Raw genomic sequence first — 18,269 nt, 5'->3', positions numbered from 1 at the left:
GGTATTTTATCCAAGCTACAAAGTACTGACGTGCACTGGACCACCTCCATAAAAGGAGTTTGGCAATAGATAAAAAGGTATTATCATGTGATGGAAATCAGATCATAATGATATCCTGTATATTTTAATTTTGGCAAAAGTATAATCAGAAAATTATAATAATTCTATAGTGGTATAACCAAGAAAGAATGTTTTAAAAGTATTGTATCTCCTTTTTCTTTATTACCTAGCACTTCTAGTGAAAAGAAAGCAAATATGTGGCATCAAAGTCAAGCTAAATGAAATTTAAAAGAGTACTATTTTTGGCTGTGCTGTTTTAAAAAAACTAATATTGGAACTGTAATTTAATGAAAACATACATGTGTAATTGTCAAAAGTCTGATTTTATATCCTAACTGAAAGAATAAAAATATTTCTTTCAGAATAGAAGAAAATAAATACTCAGTACCATTAAGACTTTATTTTTCTTGTTTAAATTATTTGTCCATCCTCCAGAGAATATTTAAACAGTATGCCCACATGTTAAGAAATTTGAGTAAGAAGGGAAGTAATAAAGAGCTGGAAAATATTTGCATTCCTAAGTTTGATGTAAATAATTTTAGCTTACCTCTCTATTATAATAATTTAAAAATCATATTTCACAATAATTTTTTTACTTTAAATATTTATAGATGTAAGTCTATAAATTCTACCATTCAATAGTAGTTCTTCCAAGTTATCAGGATTTCGAGCAAGCTGTAGGATCAAAGCAGAACCCCGAACCTTGTCAGGAATATCTTCATATAATAACTCAATGTACTCATCCATGTCATTAATGTTAGCAACTTCATCAATCTGAAACAAAGGAAGAAGAAGGAAGTACTCTAAAAGAACAGCAGCACTCAACAGAGTTGTCAAAGGAATGATATTTTGTAATCAATATAATGCCCTTGATAATAAGAGACAAGTTTTCAAAGGACTCATAGTAGCAATCTTTTTGTACATAGTAGCAATCTTTTTGTACAGGGAGAGATTAGATCTTTGGGTGATGGGACTTCAATATGAAAATAGTCATAAACCATATGATAAAAATGGGATGTACACAAACTCTAAAACTGGCCTATTTATATTAATAAAGTATCTTAAATGTAATGTAAAATAGTATCTACCATAATATATTAAACAATATTTTAAAACATACTGCAATAAGAATATCTAATACTTGTCATAACTTATCAAAATAAATTGTCTAAATAACACACCCAATAATTTTTGCCTTTATTAAATATTTATTTTCTACCTTTTTTGGGAACTTTAAGTTCAACCATTTCTAAAAATTCCACACTTGTCTAATGTAACTGTATGAACTATTGATGGTAAAGCATTACCTTACAATCAGTTCTCTATTAGATAAAAATAGTCTTACCTCCATTCCTTCAAAAGGAGGTGGATCTTTAGGCTTGCTTGACTTCTCTTTTTTTTCTGTAAAAAGATTTTGTTTTAATGAGAAGAACCAGGATTTTGGGTTTCTGGCTAATTTTTACTTTCAGCAACTGAGTTTAATTCTAGCTAAGCTGGGGATCTTAAAATGAGTAATTTATGAGGTAATCTTTTTCCAATGTACAAAAAATGCTCATCTATAATACATTTGTTCTAATCAGGATATCCAGGAGAGTTTAATAAAATCTATAAATAATCTCCAAGTTATGTTAGGTAGCAATTTAGCTTCCTCATTGTTTAACAGTTAGGTATGTAAATAACCAGACCTGCCAACAAGAAGCAAAAAGTCTATTTTAAGTTTTCTTTTTTTTCCTAATTCACATTTAAGGTGAGAATAGGAAAATCAAAAACTAATGAAATAGGTAATAAAAAGACTAAAATTAAAATTAACAAAGAAAATGGAAAAGAAATAACCTGGGTAAAGTTAAGAAGCTAAAATACAGTTGCTGATTTTTTAAACAAAATTAGGACCATAAATTAAAAGGTAAATGTTTAATATTTGTGCTAATTTAATCCTCACTTGCTGCCAAATGGATTAAAGAGGCATTAATGGTGCTGAACATAACTTTGAGTCATTTGTTATGATGAATTATTTGACTAATAGCAGAACTTCATATTCTAAAAAGAAAATATAAAAAATGCTCCACTGATCTGATCTGGATCAAAAACCTAAGCAATGACTGTACATTAAAATAAGTTCAAGTAATATCAACTTTTTTATTCTAAAATCAGCAAATGCTTTCATACGACAAGAATTAATCCTGTTTGTTTTCAGAGGTAGCCATTCTAAACAAAGTTGTGTTTTCTCAACAGCTAGATTTTTCCTCAAACAGATAACTGATTACGACAGTAGTTTTAATAAATAAAGAAAAAAAAGACTTATGGTAAAGAATCACATAATCAAAAACTGTGGTACATATACACAATGGAATATTACTCAGCCATTAAAAAAAAATACATTTGAATCGGTTCTATTGAGATGGATGAAACTAGAGCCCATTATACAGAGTGAAGTAAGCCAGAAAGAAAAACACCAATACAGTATACTAATGCATATATATGGAATTTGAAAGATGGTAACGATAACCCTATATGCGAGACAGAATAAGAGACACAGATGCATAGAACAGTCTTATGGACTCTGAGGGAGAAGGTGAGGGTGGGACGTTCTTGGAGAAAGGCATTGAAACATGTATATTATCATATGTGAAACAGAAAACCATTCCATGTTCGATGCATGAGACAAGGGCTCAGGGCCAGGGCAATGGGATGACCCAGAGGGATGGGATGGGGAGGGAAGTGGGAGGGGGGTCCAGGAAGGGGAACACATGTAAACCCATGGCTGATTCATGTCAATGTATGGCAAAAACTACTACAATATTGTAAAGTAATTAGCTCCCAACTAAAATTAAAAAAAAAAAAGAAAACAAACAAACAAACAAAAAAACTACTATAATTTTATTTCAACCACATTTAGGGGTAGGTTTCTGGCTTTGAAATAGTGAATACCAAGTAAAAAGAAAGAACATAGAATCATTTCTAAAAATAAATGTATATATGCTATAGCATAGCATTTCATATATGTCTCCAAATATTAGTATTTATATAGAGAAACACTGATTTGAATCTATGATAATAGGAAAATTTCCTCATATTACTCTAATTTCTGGAGAAGGAGGTAAGAAGACTGATTTACTTTGAAAACTCAGTGAAAGGGTTCTCATTAAGGATATTTTGTTATTTTATTACAAATGTCCTTGGAATTGTATTAATTTAGCATTAGGAAAGATTAATTTTAACTGTATTGTACAACCTACAGTAAGTACACACACATCTTAAAAGCACAGGATTTACTTTTCTCACTTTTAACTTATTGAAGATATTATCTCTTACCATCCATAAGACTGTTACAGAAATAGTCTATCACAAAGTAGTTAAAATGTTTTGATAATATTTTCCTTATAGCACTTATTATTAATAATTAATAGGTATACAGCTAAGTAGTTGGAGTTGAGTGCCAGCTAAGCAGTTGGAAACAATCAAGTTCGAAATGCTTATTTTTGCTTTTAAATAAATTCACAGCTATTCAATTCATTCAACAAATATATATTGATCATATATTGTGTGTTATATAACTGTATACGAGGCTAACTAATAAAAGTACATATTAGGCACGAGGCATTTTATTTGCTATCGATGGAGAGAAACGACTGCTTAATTTTTTAAAAAGTGCAAATAAATTTTCTCTTTCATTTTTTTCTACTTAATACAATCAAAACTGAAGTATAAGCCTGTCAAGGGTGCCATATTCTAGAACTCAGGAATGATAAAAGAAAGACATATGTAAACTTAATAAGTGAAGCGAAGTGAAAGTCGCTCAGTTGTGTCCAATTCTTTGTGACCCCATGGACTGTCCATTAATAAATACTATGAAATGGAATAAGTAACCACTGATTAATCTGAGATAACTTTCCATTTAAATACCTGTACTCTTGTTTTGAGCTTGGACATTGGAAAATGTCTTCTATAAATAATCAATTTCTTAGCTCTAATTTTAATGAATTTATTCTTTTATGAGGTAATTAAAGATAGAAGAATAGTAACAATAGAGATGTTTAGGAATGAAAAGGTAAGTTTTCCTAAGAAAGATTCATAAAACATATGCATATCACAAATATTTTAACATTTAAATACTTCAGTAATCCAAATTATCAACTAATTGTCAATAAGAAATATAGAAAATATAAATAAGTTGCTCGGGTGGAGAAAACAGGTTTCCAGACCTCAATTCTCCCCTTTCATTATTCCAGAATCAATATGATAGATATTTGCTTTTTTATTCCTTATTTTAGCATATGTGTGCATGCGCGCACACACACACACACACAGTATAAAACAGATCATTTTGGAAGCCTGGAATGTAGGAAACTAATATGTTTGTTTATTCTTTCATTCACTTAGTCATAGCACTAACAACAACAACAAAAAAACCCATCACCATTCAAATATCAAAAGTACAAACTATAGTCAAACAACTCTAGTTTTGTTTTGGTTTTATTTTTTCATTTTTAAATTTATTTATTTATTTTAATTGGAGGCTAATTACTTACAATATCGTGGTGGTTTTTGCTATGGTTTTGTGTTAAAAAGTAAGTTGTTCTTCTATTTACCTTTTCCTGATGTTGAATCACGGCGGTTCTGGAGATAGTACAACAGCTGTTCTACTTCATTTAGCTTTGAGGGATGAATGAGTTTACATTCCTCAACCACCTTCCGTGCCAGGGACGTTATATCTGTGTTGGCATTGAGACTCTTAAGACGGATGCTGCAGGCAAATCAGAATTTTCCAACTCAGTTATTATTAAAGTAAGTGACAATTTAAACAATACTTCTTTTAAATAAATAATTTATAAAACATTTAAATGTACCTGACATAGTCTCTTTTAGTAACATATAATAAAGTATAAGATATAGCTAGACTTAGAAAAAATGCAAAGCAATGATTTTCCTCAAATTGGACAAATGAGATAACAAAAGGAATGGTAAAGTCTACCTCTGACTCATCTAGGTAGGATAGCATATCCAGAGACCAGTTTTAAAAGTCTTTCTTGTATATTTTTGAGATTAATTGTTTGTCCGTTGCTTCGTTTGCTATTATTTTCTCCCATTCTGAAGGCTGTCTTTTCACCTTGCTTCCTTTGTTGTGCAAAAGCTTTTAATTTTAATTAGGTCCCATTTGTTTACTTTTGCTTTTATTTCTAATAATATTCTGGGAGGTGGGTCATAGAGGATCCTGCTGTGGTTTATGTTGGAGAGTGTTTTGCCTATGTTTTCCTCTAGGAGTTTTATAGTTTCTGGTCTTACATTTAGATCTTTAATCCATTTTGAGTTTATTTTTGTGTATGGCGCTAGAAAGTGTTCTAGTTTCATTCTTTTACAAGTGGTTGACCAGTTTTCCCAGCACCACTTGTTAAAGAGATTGTCTTTTCTCCATTGTATATTCTTGCTTCCTTTGTCAAAGATAAGGTGTCCATAGGTCAACTCCTGCAGCTCAATTCCAGAAAAATAAACGACCCAATCAAAAAGTGGCCCAAAGAACTAAACAGACATTTCTCCAAAGAAGACATGCAGATGGCTAACAAACACATGAAAAGACGCTCAACATCACTCGTTATTAGAGAAATGCAAATCAAAACCACAATGAGGTACCATTTCACGCCCATCAGAATGGCTGCTATCCAAAAGTCTACAAGCAGTAAATGCTGGAGAGGGTGTGGAGAAAAGGGAACCCTCTTACACTGTTGGTGGGAATGCAAACTAGTACAGCCACTATGGAGAACAGTGTGGAGATTCCTCAAAAAACTGGAAATAGAACTGCCATATGATCCAGCAATCCTACTGCTGGGCATACACACTGAGGAAACCAGAATTGAAAGAGACACGTATACACCAATGTTCATCACAACACTGTTTATAATAGCCAGGACATGGAAGCAGCCTAGATGCCCATCAGCAGACGAATGGATAAGGAAGCTGTGGTACATATACACAATGGAATATTACTCAGCCATTAAAAAGAACACATTTGAATCAGTTCTAATGAGGTGGATGAAACTGGAGCCTATTAAACAGAGTGAAGTAAGTCAGAAAGAAAAACACCAATACAGTATACTAACACACATATATGGTATTTAGTCAATCGGTAAAGATAACCCTGTATGCGAGACATCAAAAGAGACACAGATAAATAGAACAGTATTATGGACTCTATGGGAGAGAGTGAGGGTGGGATGATATGGGAGAATGGCATTGAGGCATGTAAATAATCATATGTGAAATGAATCACCAGTCCAGGTTTGACGCATGATACAGGGTGCTTGGGGCTGGTGCACCAGGATGACCCAGAGAGATGGGATGGGGAGGGAGGTGGGAAGGGGGTTCTGGAAGAGGAAAACATGTACACCCATGGTGGATTCATGTCAATGTATGGCAAAACAAATACAATATTGTAAAGTTAAAAAATAGATAAATAAATTAATTTAAAATAAAAAAATAAAAGTCTTTCTGATGTCATATATATATTTGTATTATATAAAGTTTTTCATTATTATTAGATATGAAAATCCATGGTGACAAAAATAAACCATTTTCTTGACCATATTCACAGTCATAGTTTTCAGTTAAGGACAGAACACAATATTAACATATTCAGATTTGATTATTCTGATGGAAATTATGCAGAAGGAAAAAAATAGCAGGATGCATTTTAAGACCTATATGAGGAATGCTGAGGAACAAATGAATATAGTTATATTTGTTAGTACATTAAAAAAAAACAAACAGGTTCTTCCTCCTTTTTAATTTAGTCCAGGAGATTCACTGCAAGATGAATAAGAAAAGGTTGTTCAAAATCTGGAAACAATTGCCAATTTACATGAATTCATGACACCAAAGAAAGCTATAACGACAAAAAATTAGGTTCAGGGTGAAGACTCAAACTGGTGGCAAGAGACTCTGGCAAGCAGATGCACTCATACAAGGCTTAGATTCAAAGAGAAATATAAGAAAGTAGCCACTATGCTGAAATACTTCTTAGTGAAGACGGCTAGTGAAGATGGCTTAGTGAAAAGGCAGAGGAACCAGAGATCAAATTGCCAACATCTGCTGATCATCGAAAAAGTGAGAGTTTCAGACAAACATCTACTTCTGCTTATTGACTATGCTAAAGCCTTTGACTGTGTGGATCACAAAGAAATGTGGAAAATTCTTCAAGAGTTGGGAATACCAGACCACCTGACCTGCCTCCTGAGAAATCTGTATGCAGGTCAAGAAGCAACAGTTAGCACTGGTCATGGAACAACAAACCGGTTCCAAATAGGGAAAGGAGTACATCAAGGCTATATATTGTCACCCTGTTTATTTAACTTATATGTTGAGTACATCATGAGAAATGCTAGACTGGATGAAACACAAGCTGGAATCAATATTGCCAGGAGAAATATCAGTAACTTCAGATATGCAGATGACACCACAGTTCAGTTCAGTTCAGTCACTCAGTTGTATCCTTCTCTTTGCGATCTCATGGACTGCAGCATGCCAGGCCTCCCTGTCCAATACCAACTCCCAAAATTTACTCAAACTCATGTCCATTGAGTTGGTGATGCCAGCCAACCATCTCATCCTCTGTCATCCCCTTCTCTTCCTGCCTTCAATGTTTCCCAGCTTCAGGGTCTTTTCAAATGAGTCAGTTCTTCGCATCAGGTGGCCCAAGTATTGGAGTTTCAGCTTCAGCATCAGTCCTTCCAATGAATATTCAGGACTGATACCACACTCATGGCATAAAGCAAAGAAGAACTTCTTGATGAAAGTGAAAGAGGAGAGTGAAAAAGTTGGTTTAAAACTCAACATTCAGAAAGCTAAGATCATGGCATCTGGTCCAATCACTTCATGGCAAATAGATGGGGAAACAATGGAAACAGTGAGAGACTATTTCTGGGGGCTCCAAATCACTACAGATGGTGACTGCAGCCATGAAATTTTAAGATGCTTGCTCCTTGGAAGAAAAGTTATGACCAACCTAGACAGCCTATTAAAAAGCAGAGACATTACTTTGCCAACAAAGTTCCATCTAGTCAAAGCTATGGTTTTTCCAGTAGTCATGTATGGATGTGACAATTGGACTATAAAGAAAGCTGAGCACTGAAGAACTGATGCTTTTGAACTGTGGTGTTGGAGAAGACTCTTGAGAGTCCCTTGGACAGAAAGGAGATCAAACCAGTCCATCCTAAAGGAAATCAGTTCTGAATATTTATTGGAAGGACTGATGCTAAAGCTGAAACTCCAATACTTTGGCCACCTGATGTGAAGAACTGACTCATTGGAAAAGACCCTGATGCTGGGAAAGACTGAAGGCAGGAGGAGAAGGGGATGACAGAGGATGAGATGGTTGGATGACATTCCCGAATCAATGGACATGAGTTTGAATAAACTCCAGGAGTTGGTGATGGGCAGGGAAGCCCGGCGTGCTGCAGTCCATAGGATCGCAAAGAGTCGGACATGACTGAGCAAATGAACTAAAGATGGATAAGTTTGGGAGAGACTGAAGGTATTAGAGGCAACAGGGACAGAGACCTTAGAAAAAGAGGCAACAGGGACAGAGACTTTAGAAAAATGTTCTGCACTCAGCATTTTTGAAGTCATTATTCAGATACAGATGCTCTCTCCTGAAACAAGTCTAGTAAAGTGATTTGAATATTATTCCCAGTTATACAGTCATCCCCAAATCTGGTCCTCTTGGGATTCTATAAGCTACCATATGGCTTTTAATACAGTCCTTTTATGCTTGACTTTGTTGGAGAGGTTTCTATTGTCTGTAACAAGAATCCTAGCAGTACTCTGTCTCTTTATTTTAGTTTTTCTCTAATTTATTTGGTTTTTTAAGTTCCTACCTTTTAAGTCTTTTAAACTACTGAATATTTTTGTATCATTTTAGCTGCAAATCAGAAAGTAGAAATATAAAGGAGAATTCATTCTGAGAAAAACTCTCAAAAGACCTCTCCATATTTAATTTTAACAAGGAACTGGGAAATCTTGAGTTTCCATAAATCTGACTGAGAACAAATAGAACAATAGAAATAGAAATTCTATTTCTATAATAGAAATTCTATAATTTTGGAAATTTTCTTACTAGTCTTTTTTAGATTTACAGAAAAATAGTGCAGAAAGCACAGAGTTACCATATACGTCCCCACTACCCTCCCTCAATACAGTTTCTTCTATTATTGCCATCTTGTGATAACTTTGTCATAACTGTTGAATCATTTTGATATATTATTAACTAAAGTGTACAGTTTACATTAGGGTTCAATCTGTAGTGTATAGTTCTGTGGGCTTGAACAAATGCCTAATTTCATGTATCCATCATTAAAGTATCATATAAAATAGTTTCAACTACCCTAAAAATGCCCTGTGCTCCACATATTCTCCCCTTCCCCACGCCATAACCCCTAACAACTTCTAATCTACTTTTACTTCAGTTTTGCCTTTTCTGGATGGTCATAGAGTTGGAATCATACAGTATATAACTTTTCCAGTCTGGCTTCTTTCATTTAGTAATATGCATTTAGGTTCCTCTACGTCTTTTCATAGCTTGATGGTTGATTTCTTTTAGTGCTGAATAATACTTGACTATATGGAGGCAACACAGTTTGCTTACTCTTTTGCCTACTGAAGGATATTTTGGTTGCTTCCAATTGTTGACAGTTATAAAGCTGCTATTAAGATTCATGTGCAGGTTTCTGTGTGGACATAAATTTTCAACTCATTTTGGGTTAATCTCTAAGAGCAAAACTGTTGGATCATATGGTAAGTGTATGTTCAGCTTTGAAAGAAACTGCCAAAATGCCTTCAAAAGTAGCTGTTCCATTTCATATTTTCATTAGCAATGAGTGAGTTTCTGTTGTTCTACAACCTCACCAGCGTCTAGTGCTACCAGTGTTTAAGACTTCGAACATTTAATAGGTCTGTAGTAGTATTTTGATTTAATAAAGCAGACCTTTTAAAATCATTTTTATATTTATTTTCTACTATAAACAATCTAATTCATCATCATCTTTCCAAGTAATAGAAAGACTCTCTTCTTAGAGTGTGTACATTTTTGTCCTAAATCCTTCCCTTATTAAAAGAGACAAAGAAAAAATACACATGACTAGGATTTAATGTCAAATATATACGACTAGCTGTGTGTTTACTGATTATTTCTTTAATCAAAAGACATAATCTTCATTAGGCATCCCATGCCTATTAAGAACACAAAAAACTCACCAAAAATGTGCATATTATTTTCAGATCATAACCATAGGTTTCTCAGAAATATTTAGAAAACTGGGATTCTGTTGAAGGTGGGCTTATATATTACTTTATCCAATAAGGGAGAATGAAATACATCTTTTGCAGCTGAGTCATAGCACTGACTGCCACTGCATTAAATGAAATTTAATGATGATTTAATTTCACATCTATCTCAATCTATATGAGTTTCTCCCTCAAAACCCTCACCCTAGCCACCATCATTGATAAATCCTCTTGAACTATTAACAAACCATTTTCTCCTTTTGGCCTCACAATATGACTCCTCTCCTAATCGTGAGTGACCAGGGATGACTATCACAAAGTTGGGTTACAGAGGTTTTTTTCCCTTACTGATGTTTAAATCCACTTACTCTAGTCAGTCTATAGTAACTCTTTCCAGGTGGCTGACTCTCTAGTGAATATATCCCTTGTCTTGAGCACCTACAGATTTTCAAACAATAACAACATTCTCACTTATTCTCATTTCAAATAACAACAACCAATTCTCACTGGTTGAATAAGGCTACTACTACACTACCAAGAAACTAAAATCTAAATTTCACTTACGTGTGGATGCATGAGGTTCTAAAGGCAAAGACCCCTAATTTTCTAGCTTTTCTTTGGAAATAAAATGAATAAAAATATCAAGAGATTTCACATTTTTTCAATATGCATAAAATTTAGGCAGCAATCAAAAACACACAAATGGAAGACAGTGTGAGAGAATACAAAAAACTGAGCATGTGAGTTAAAATCTACAACATTAAGTATGTGTGTATACATGTGTGTATCTCTTCAATCTAGTGGATTATCTCAGGACTCGTTCATTTTTAAAGAATTATCTATGAAATTTAGTGTCCTTCTAACCCAAATAAGAAGACAGACTAGAGATCTTAAGTTAGTAAGTAGCTTCTCTTTTTTCAGGTTGCTGTGCAATAAAGTTTCCTAACTGAAGCACAATTAAAGTTTGGGGCCAAATAGTTTTTTCTTAGTAGGTGGCTATTTTGTGCATAGTAGGATGCTTAGCAGCACCTCAGCCTCTCTCCACTAGATAACAATAGCACCTTCCAGTATGACAACCAAAATGTTCCCTGAGGAAAAAAATTCTAAGCAGTTGAGAACCACTGCTATGCATTTAAAATGCGGTGCTTTTCAGAGAGCTAAATAACATCTCATGCACTCCTAGTATCCTGACTATACTTAACTACATTATATTCCACACTATGTACTTAATCACTGAATATACCAAAACATACTAACTTTCCCTTGTAGCTCAGTTGGTAAAGAATCCCGCCTACAATGCAGGAGACTTGGGTTCGATTCCTGGGTTGGGAAGATCCACTGGAGAAAGAAATGGTAACCTACTCCAGTATTCTTGCCTGGAGAATCTCATGGACTGTAGCCTGCCAGGCTCCTCTGTCCATGGAATCACAAGAGTCGGACACGACTTAGCAACTAAATAACCAAGTCAAATATTTTTCTGCAGGGAAGAAAGTTGGGAAACAATATTAGGTGATCTCAGACCCTTTCTACTTCCACAAAACTATGGCAGGAGTGCAAGATCATTGCCAGCACAGTTGAAGGCAAATGAAAAAGGCCAGTTCCCAAGGGACTCCTGAAAGTACTACAAAAACAGAAAGGAAAGTGTGTAGAATACTGGGAGATCTAAGGTCAACTCACTGAGTCAGAAAATGCTTGTCCTACTATTAAAATCTTTCAGAGGGCTGAATTTTTAAGGGATGAATTCAAGGTACATGTCCCATTTGTGAATTCTAGAAGTCATATAACTTTCTGTAATTTCAGGGAAGAAAGAACAACATGGTATCAGCTAAAATACAAACTTGCTAAATTAGGCTAAAAAGTCTAACATAAACATATCTCTTATAACTGATTTCACAAGTCATATTCTATTATATGCATTTACTAAATGGGATTAATAAGAACAGGCATTTTTCTTTAGGTTCCAATTAAGTTTATAAACATGATTTTCTCTGGAATATACTCTGTATTTATAGCTTAATATCGTCTCTGCTTCACTAAGATAATGTAGGTCGAGAAGAATGCCATAGTCATTCATTATCTATGCAAATTTAAATAACATCAGATTTCTACAAACTTTGTATAAGGTTTACTACTTTCAAATAAGCACAAATTAAGAAAACTTACATTTTTTGGCATTCCTTTCGTTCTCCCAACACGGGATCCCCCATTTCTCCAAGAATGGTAGCTTCCACTTCATATTGAACAATAAGTGCTTTTTCTGATGGATGTACATCAATATTTCCTCCTTTAACTTTCCTATAAAAGAAAAACAGGCATAGCTACATTAAAAGCTCACAAAACATCCAAGGTGTTTATCTAGTTCCTAGTTCCAAAAGCATGTGTGTTAGATTAACACATGCATTTAAATCAGATTTACTCTTGACTTGGGCCAAGAAATAACTCTTTTTCTCCAATTTTATAAACTCTATGTTATACATATAATTCTTGGTCTTGCAGAAAGTACCTTTATGAAGAGCTCTGGGAAAAAAATACATTTACCCAAAGAATCATGCATAATAGCCAGTGAATAAAAAAAAAAATTAAGATGGTTTTGGAGAGAATAACCTCAATTGAAAGTCAGCAATTTAAAACCAACGGCAGCTGCCCTAAAATTTATATTTAAAAAGAAAAATCAACCTGCTCAATAGTTAACCCATTAACTGTATCACAGAATGACATGATGAAATTATCTAAATTGCAAAATAATAGTTATCAATTAACATATATATATATATTGAATTAGTACCTAAATCATGCACAAATTGTGTAACAAAAGAGAATTTACAGGTTATATTTTATAGTCATGTGTCCAAAATTATAGTGACATTAGCAAGCTATAATCCCTGTGCTGTACATTACATCCTTGTCACTTATTGTAAGTTGTTTGTACCTACTAATTCCCTTCACCTGTTTTGGCTCTCTTCTTATACTTCTCTCCTCTGGTGACCACTAGTTTATCTGTATCTCAGTGTCTGTTTTTATGTTGTTATACTTGTTCATTTGTTTTATTTTATATTCTACATATAAGTGAAAACATACAGTATTTGTCTTTCTCTGCCTGACTTATTTCACTAATGATAATATCTTCCAGGTCCATCTGTGTTGTCACATGATGAATTAATCACTACTTGTTATTGGTCACTTTAGCAGCTGATAAAACAAGTTTTATTAAAAGAGACTGAAGAGACTGCAATGGAAGCAAGTAAAATTTCTCACTGTAATCAGAGCTGGTTATCTGCACAGTGGATCTTTTAGCCTAATAGGAAGGAAGAGAAATATGACTACATCTTAAATTCCAATAATCAGAAACTCAAAGCTTTTTCTTCAGTAGGAATAACTGGCTTATTATGCATATTTCAATGTAATTTTAAAATAATTTTTCACTTCAGTTCAGCAACCCCAGTACTGAATTTATATAGGAGAGGGTAAGTGTATCCAATTGAAGAGAATCATAAGGATAAAATATAACTGCAGATTCTAAGAGCAACTTCATACTAACACTTTCAAAGTGGGTCTTCCACATATTAACAACTGACAGAATTTCAGAATTCTTTATTACAACAAGGCTACAGAGGTAAGCCTTATCCTCTTAAGAGGAACTTAAGAGCCTCTTGATAAAGGTGAAAGAAGAGAGTAAAAAAGCTGGCTAAAACTCAACTTTCAAAAAACTAAGATCATGGCATTCAGTCCCATCACTTCATGGTAAATAAATGGGGAAACAATGGACACAGTGACAGACTTTATTTTCTTGGGCTCCAAAATCAATGCAGATGGTGACTGCAGCCATAAAATTAATAAGAGACGCTTGCTCCTTGGAAGAAAAGCTATGACAAACCTAGACAGCATATTAAAAAGCAGAGACATCACTTTGGTTCTGTAATCTATATTAGAACAACAATTAAGAGTCGAGTATAGAGACAGAGTAGGAAATCAAATATACAGAAGCTAAAGTCTAGGTATGTCAGCAACTAAACTAACTGACAGAAAGATATCCAGAAAAAAGCTAAAAATAAAAGCAGAAACTAGGAACGCCAGTAAAACACAGAGAATTAGAAAAATATGGATGTGTATATATATATACATATATATATATAATACACACACACACAAACACACACACAGATATATACGTACATATTAAAGAGAATGGTACAGCTTCTAAAAGGTAAGATAAATCCATGTAAATTCAAGCTAGCAGTCAAAAGCTAGAGAAACCACAGGAATTCAAGACAGTAAGCAAGTACAGCTAAAAAACAAATGTTAATATAGCACTAAAGAAGCTGTCTTCACTATAAAGAGCAACAGTTATTCCCTTCCTGATGAGATGGACAGCAATCCCAGTACCGAACTTAAACAGGAGGGGGTAACTGTATTCAGTTGAAGAGAACCATAAGGATAAAACATAATTGCAGATCCTAAGAAAAACCTCATACTACACTTTCAAAGTGGATCTTCCACATACTAACAATTGACAGAAAAGCATAATGGTTATCCTTTGGTTTGATATTTTGCCTTTCCCAAGGAAATCAAATAGTTCAAAGAACTTGACTATTCCTTTTCAGTTTTGAGGGTTTCTTTTGAACATGTATTTTAAAGAAACTAATTAATTTTATTTATTTCTTTACCACTAGTACAATTTGTTTACTGTAGAGAAAAACAGAACACAGAAATTAGCAAAGATAAAAAATAAACCAAAAAACCCAGGAGAAACCAACTGTTATGATTTTAGCACATATACATCCAGACATTTTCCTATCTATATGTAAATAATATATAACCAGAGAATGTTAGCTCTAGAATTTCCTTAAATAAAAGGCTTAGGGTAGCAATTTGGTAGGGCTGAAACTACATTTTAATAGCAACTGACATAAGATTGATACAAGTACTAATTGTTTATATCAGTATGAGGGCTGATAGAGATTATGGGTAGGATAAACTTCTTCCCTATTCCCCTTTGCACTACCGCTGAATATATAAAATACACATATTACAAACTAAGTTCATGTTATAAACACTGTGTGTAATTAAAAATACATTAACAATTTACCACAGGACTTCCCTAGTGGTGAAGTGGATAAGAATCTGCCTCCCAATGCAGGGAACATGGGTTAGATCCCTGATCTGATAGATTCCACACGCTGTGGAGTAACTAAGCCCGTGTGCCACAACTACTGCACACTCTAGAGCCCGTGAGCCACAACTACTGAAGCCCACGTGCCCTAGAGCCAGCAACCCACAATTACTAAGCCCACATGCTTCAACTAATGAAGTCCGAGTGCCTAGAACCTGTGCTCCACCAACAAGAGAAGCTGCTGCACTGAGAAGCCCGGATATCACTAGAGAATAGTCCTCGCTCGCCTCAACTAGAGAAAGCCCGCACGTAGCAATAAAAACCCAGTGCAGCCATAAGTAAATAAAAAAAATAATACCTTGTCTTTATTACTTCATATACTCAAATTCCAGATACTCCCATTTGTTCAACACCTTGATTCTTTATTTCTAACTTCCACTGCACAAAAAAAAATTTACAGGATTCCCTCACAAAACAGTCAAAACCACTGCAGTACACTTGGCTGATTTACAAAGTAGTTTTTCTAAAGGTTCAAAACATTTTATAATTCAGTCACTCTGTATTTATGTATGATATAAACATTTTTCAATTGATAACCATAGTTTCAAATTCTATTTTGGTTAGTAAAATATTCCAGCTTGTTTGGGCACAATCATGAATTATGTCTGTAAGTAATTTGCTTTTACCATAGCAATGCACCTCATCAAAATATATACTTGCATTATCACCACGAAATGAATAATTTTAACTTAAATGCAAATTTCCTAACTGAATTTAACATGTCATTCATAAAGATGACAAATATTTAACAATCAAGAGAATGAACTTCCAATTACTTTACTTGGAATTCATCAATCAGGTGAGAAATAATTTAGTCCATTATTGGAATTACCTGATTTATTATTTGTAACATCTTAAGAAGCTCTATACAATTAGCAAAAAAAAAAAAAAAAAAAGACCAGGAACTGACTATGGCTCAGATCATGAACTCCTTATTGCCAAATTCAGACTTAAATTGAAGAAAGTAGGGAAAACCACTAGACCATTCATTTAGGTATGACTTAAATCAAATCCCTTACAATTATACAGTGGAAGTGACGAATAGATTCAAGGGATTAGATCTAACAGACAGAGTGCCTGAAGAACTATGAATGGAGGTTCGTGACACTGTACAGGAGGCAGTGATCAAGACCATCCTCAAGAAAAAGGAATGCAAAAAGGCAAAATGGTTGTCTGAGGAGGTCTTACAAATAGCTCAGGAAAGAAGAGAAACTGAAGGCAAAGGAGAAAAGCAAAGATACACCCATCTGAATGCAGAGTTCCAAAGAATAGCAAGGAGAAAAAAGAAAGCCTTTCTCAGTGATCAATGCAAAGAAATAGACGAAAACAACAGAATGGGAAAGACCAGAGATCTCTTCAAGAAAATTAGAGATACCAAGGGAACATTTCATGCAAAGATGGGCACAATAAAGTACAGAAACAGTACGGATCTAACAGAAGCAGAAGATATTAAGAAGAGCTGGCAAGAATACACAGAAGAACTATACAAAAAAGATCTTCATGACCCAGATAATCACGATGGTGTGATCACTCACCTAGAGCCAGACATCCTGAAATGGAAGTCAAGTGGGCCTTAGGAAGCACCACCACGAACAAAGCTAATGGAGGTGATGGAATTCCAGTTGAGTGTTTCAAATCCTGAAAGATGATGCTGTGAAAGTGCTACACTCAATATGCCAGCAAATCTGGAAAACTCAGCAGTAGCCACAAGACTGGAAAAGGTCAGTTTTCATTCCAATCCCAAAGAAAGGCAATCCCAAAGAATGTTTAACCTACCACACAATTGCACTCATCTCACACATTAGCAAAGTAATGCTCAAAATTCTCCAAGCCAGGCTTCAGAGTACATGAACTGTGAACTTCCAGATGTTCAAACTGGATTTAGAAAAGGCAGAGGAACCAGAGATCAAATTCCCAACATCCATTGGATCATCAAAGAAGCAACAGAGTACCAGAAAAACATTTACTTCTGCTTTATTGACTACACCAAAGCCTTTGACTGTGTGGATCACAACAAAATATGGAAAATTCTTCAAGAAATGGGAATACCAGACCATCTTACCTGCCACCTAAGAAATTCATATGCAGGTCAAGAAGCAACAGTTAGAACTGGACATGAAACAACAACTGGTTCCAAATAGGGAAAGGAGTATGTCAAGGCTGTATATTGTCACCTGCTTATTTAACTTATATGCAGAGTACATCATGTAAAACACTGGGCTGGATGAAGCACAAGCTGGAATCAAGACTGCCAGGAGAAATACCAATAACTTCAGATATGCAGATGACACCACCCTTATGGCAGAAAGCGAAGAACTAAAGAGCCTCTTCATGAACGTGAAAAAGGAGAGTGAAAAAGTTGGCTTAAAACTAAACATTCAAAAAACTAAGATCATGGCATCCTGTTCCATCACTTCATGGCAAATAGATGGGGAAACGATGGAAACAGTGAGAGACTTTTCTTTTTTGGGCTCAAAAATCACTGCAGATGGTGACTGCAGCCATGAAATTATAAGATGCTTGCTCCTTAGAAGGAAAATTATGACCAACTTAGACAGCATATTAAAAAGCAAAGACATTATGTTGCCAACAAAGGTCCATCTAGTCAAAGCTATGGTTTTTCCAGCAGTCATGTATGGATGTGAGAGTTGGACTATAAAGAAAGCTGAGTGTCAAAGAATTGATGCTTTTGAACCGTGGTGTTGAAGAAGACTCTTGAGAGTCCCTTGGACAGAAAGGAGATCAAACCAGTCCATCCTAATGGAAA

The 18,269-nt window shown here is 34.5% G+C and overlaps 1 protein-coding gene across 13 annotated transcripts in view; it reads right to left on the bottom strand.

Moving 5' to 3' along the window:
* KIFAP3 (kinesin associated protein 3) overlaps window positions 1-18,269 on the bottom strand; it is a 160,421-nt gene that overhangs the window by 109,230 nt on the left and 32,922 nt on the right. For all 13 annotated transcript variants that reach the window (XR_014053445.1, XR_014053444.1, XR_014053442.1 and 10 more), the window contains 4 exons: window positions 12,496-12,627; window positions 4,650-4,804; window positions 1,406-1,461; window positions 693-834 (listed from right to left, as the gene is read on the bottom strand). Coding sequence is in view for 8 of the 13 variants with exons in the window: in XM_081489539.1 (XP_081345665.1) it covers window positions 693-834; window positions 1,406-1,461; window positions 4,650-4,804; window positions 12,496-12,627 (485 nt within the window). In the remaining 5 variants the exon portion in view is untranslated. The remainder of the gene's footprint in view (window positions 1-692; window positions 835-1,405; window positions 1,462-4,649; window positions 4,805-12,495; window positions 12,628-18,269) is intronic.

The sequence above is a fragment of the Giraffa tippelskirchi genome, chromosome 5 (genome assembly GCF_054371585.1).
Source record: "Giraffa tippelskirchi isolate mGirTip1 chromosome 5, T2T-mGirTip1v1.2.pri, whole genome shotgun sequence".
Taxonomy (NCBI): Eukaryota; Metazoa; Chordata; class Mammalia; order Artiodactyla; family Giraffidae; genus Giraffa; species Giraffa tippelskirchi.
This window is presented reverse-complemented; position numbering and strand designations above follow the sequence as displayed.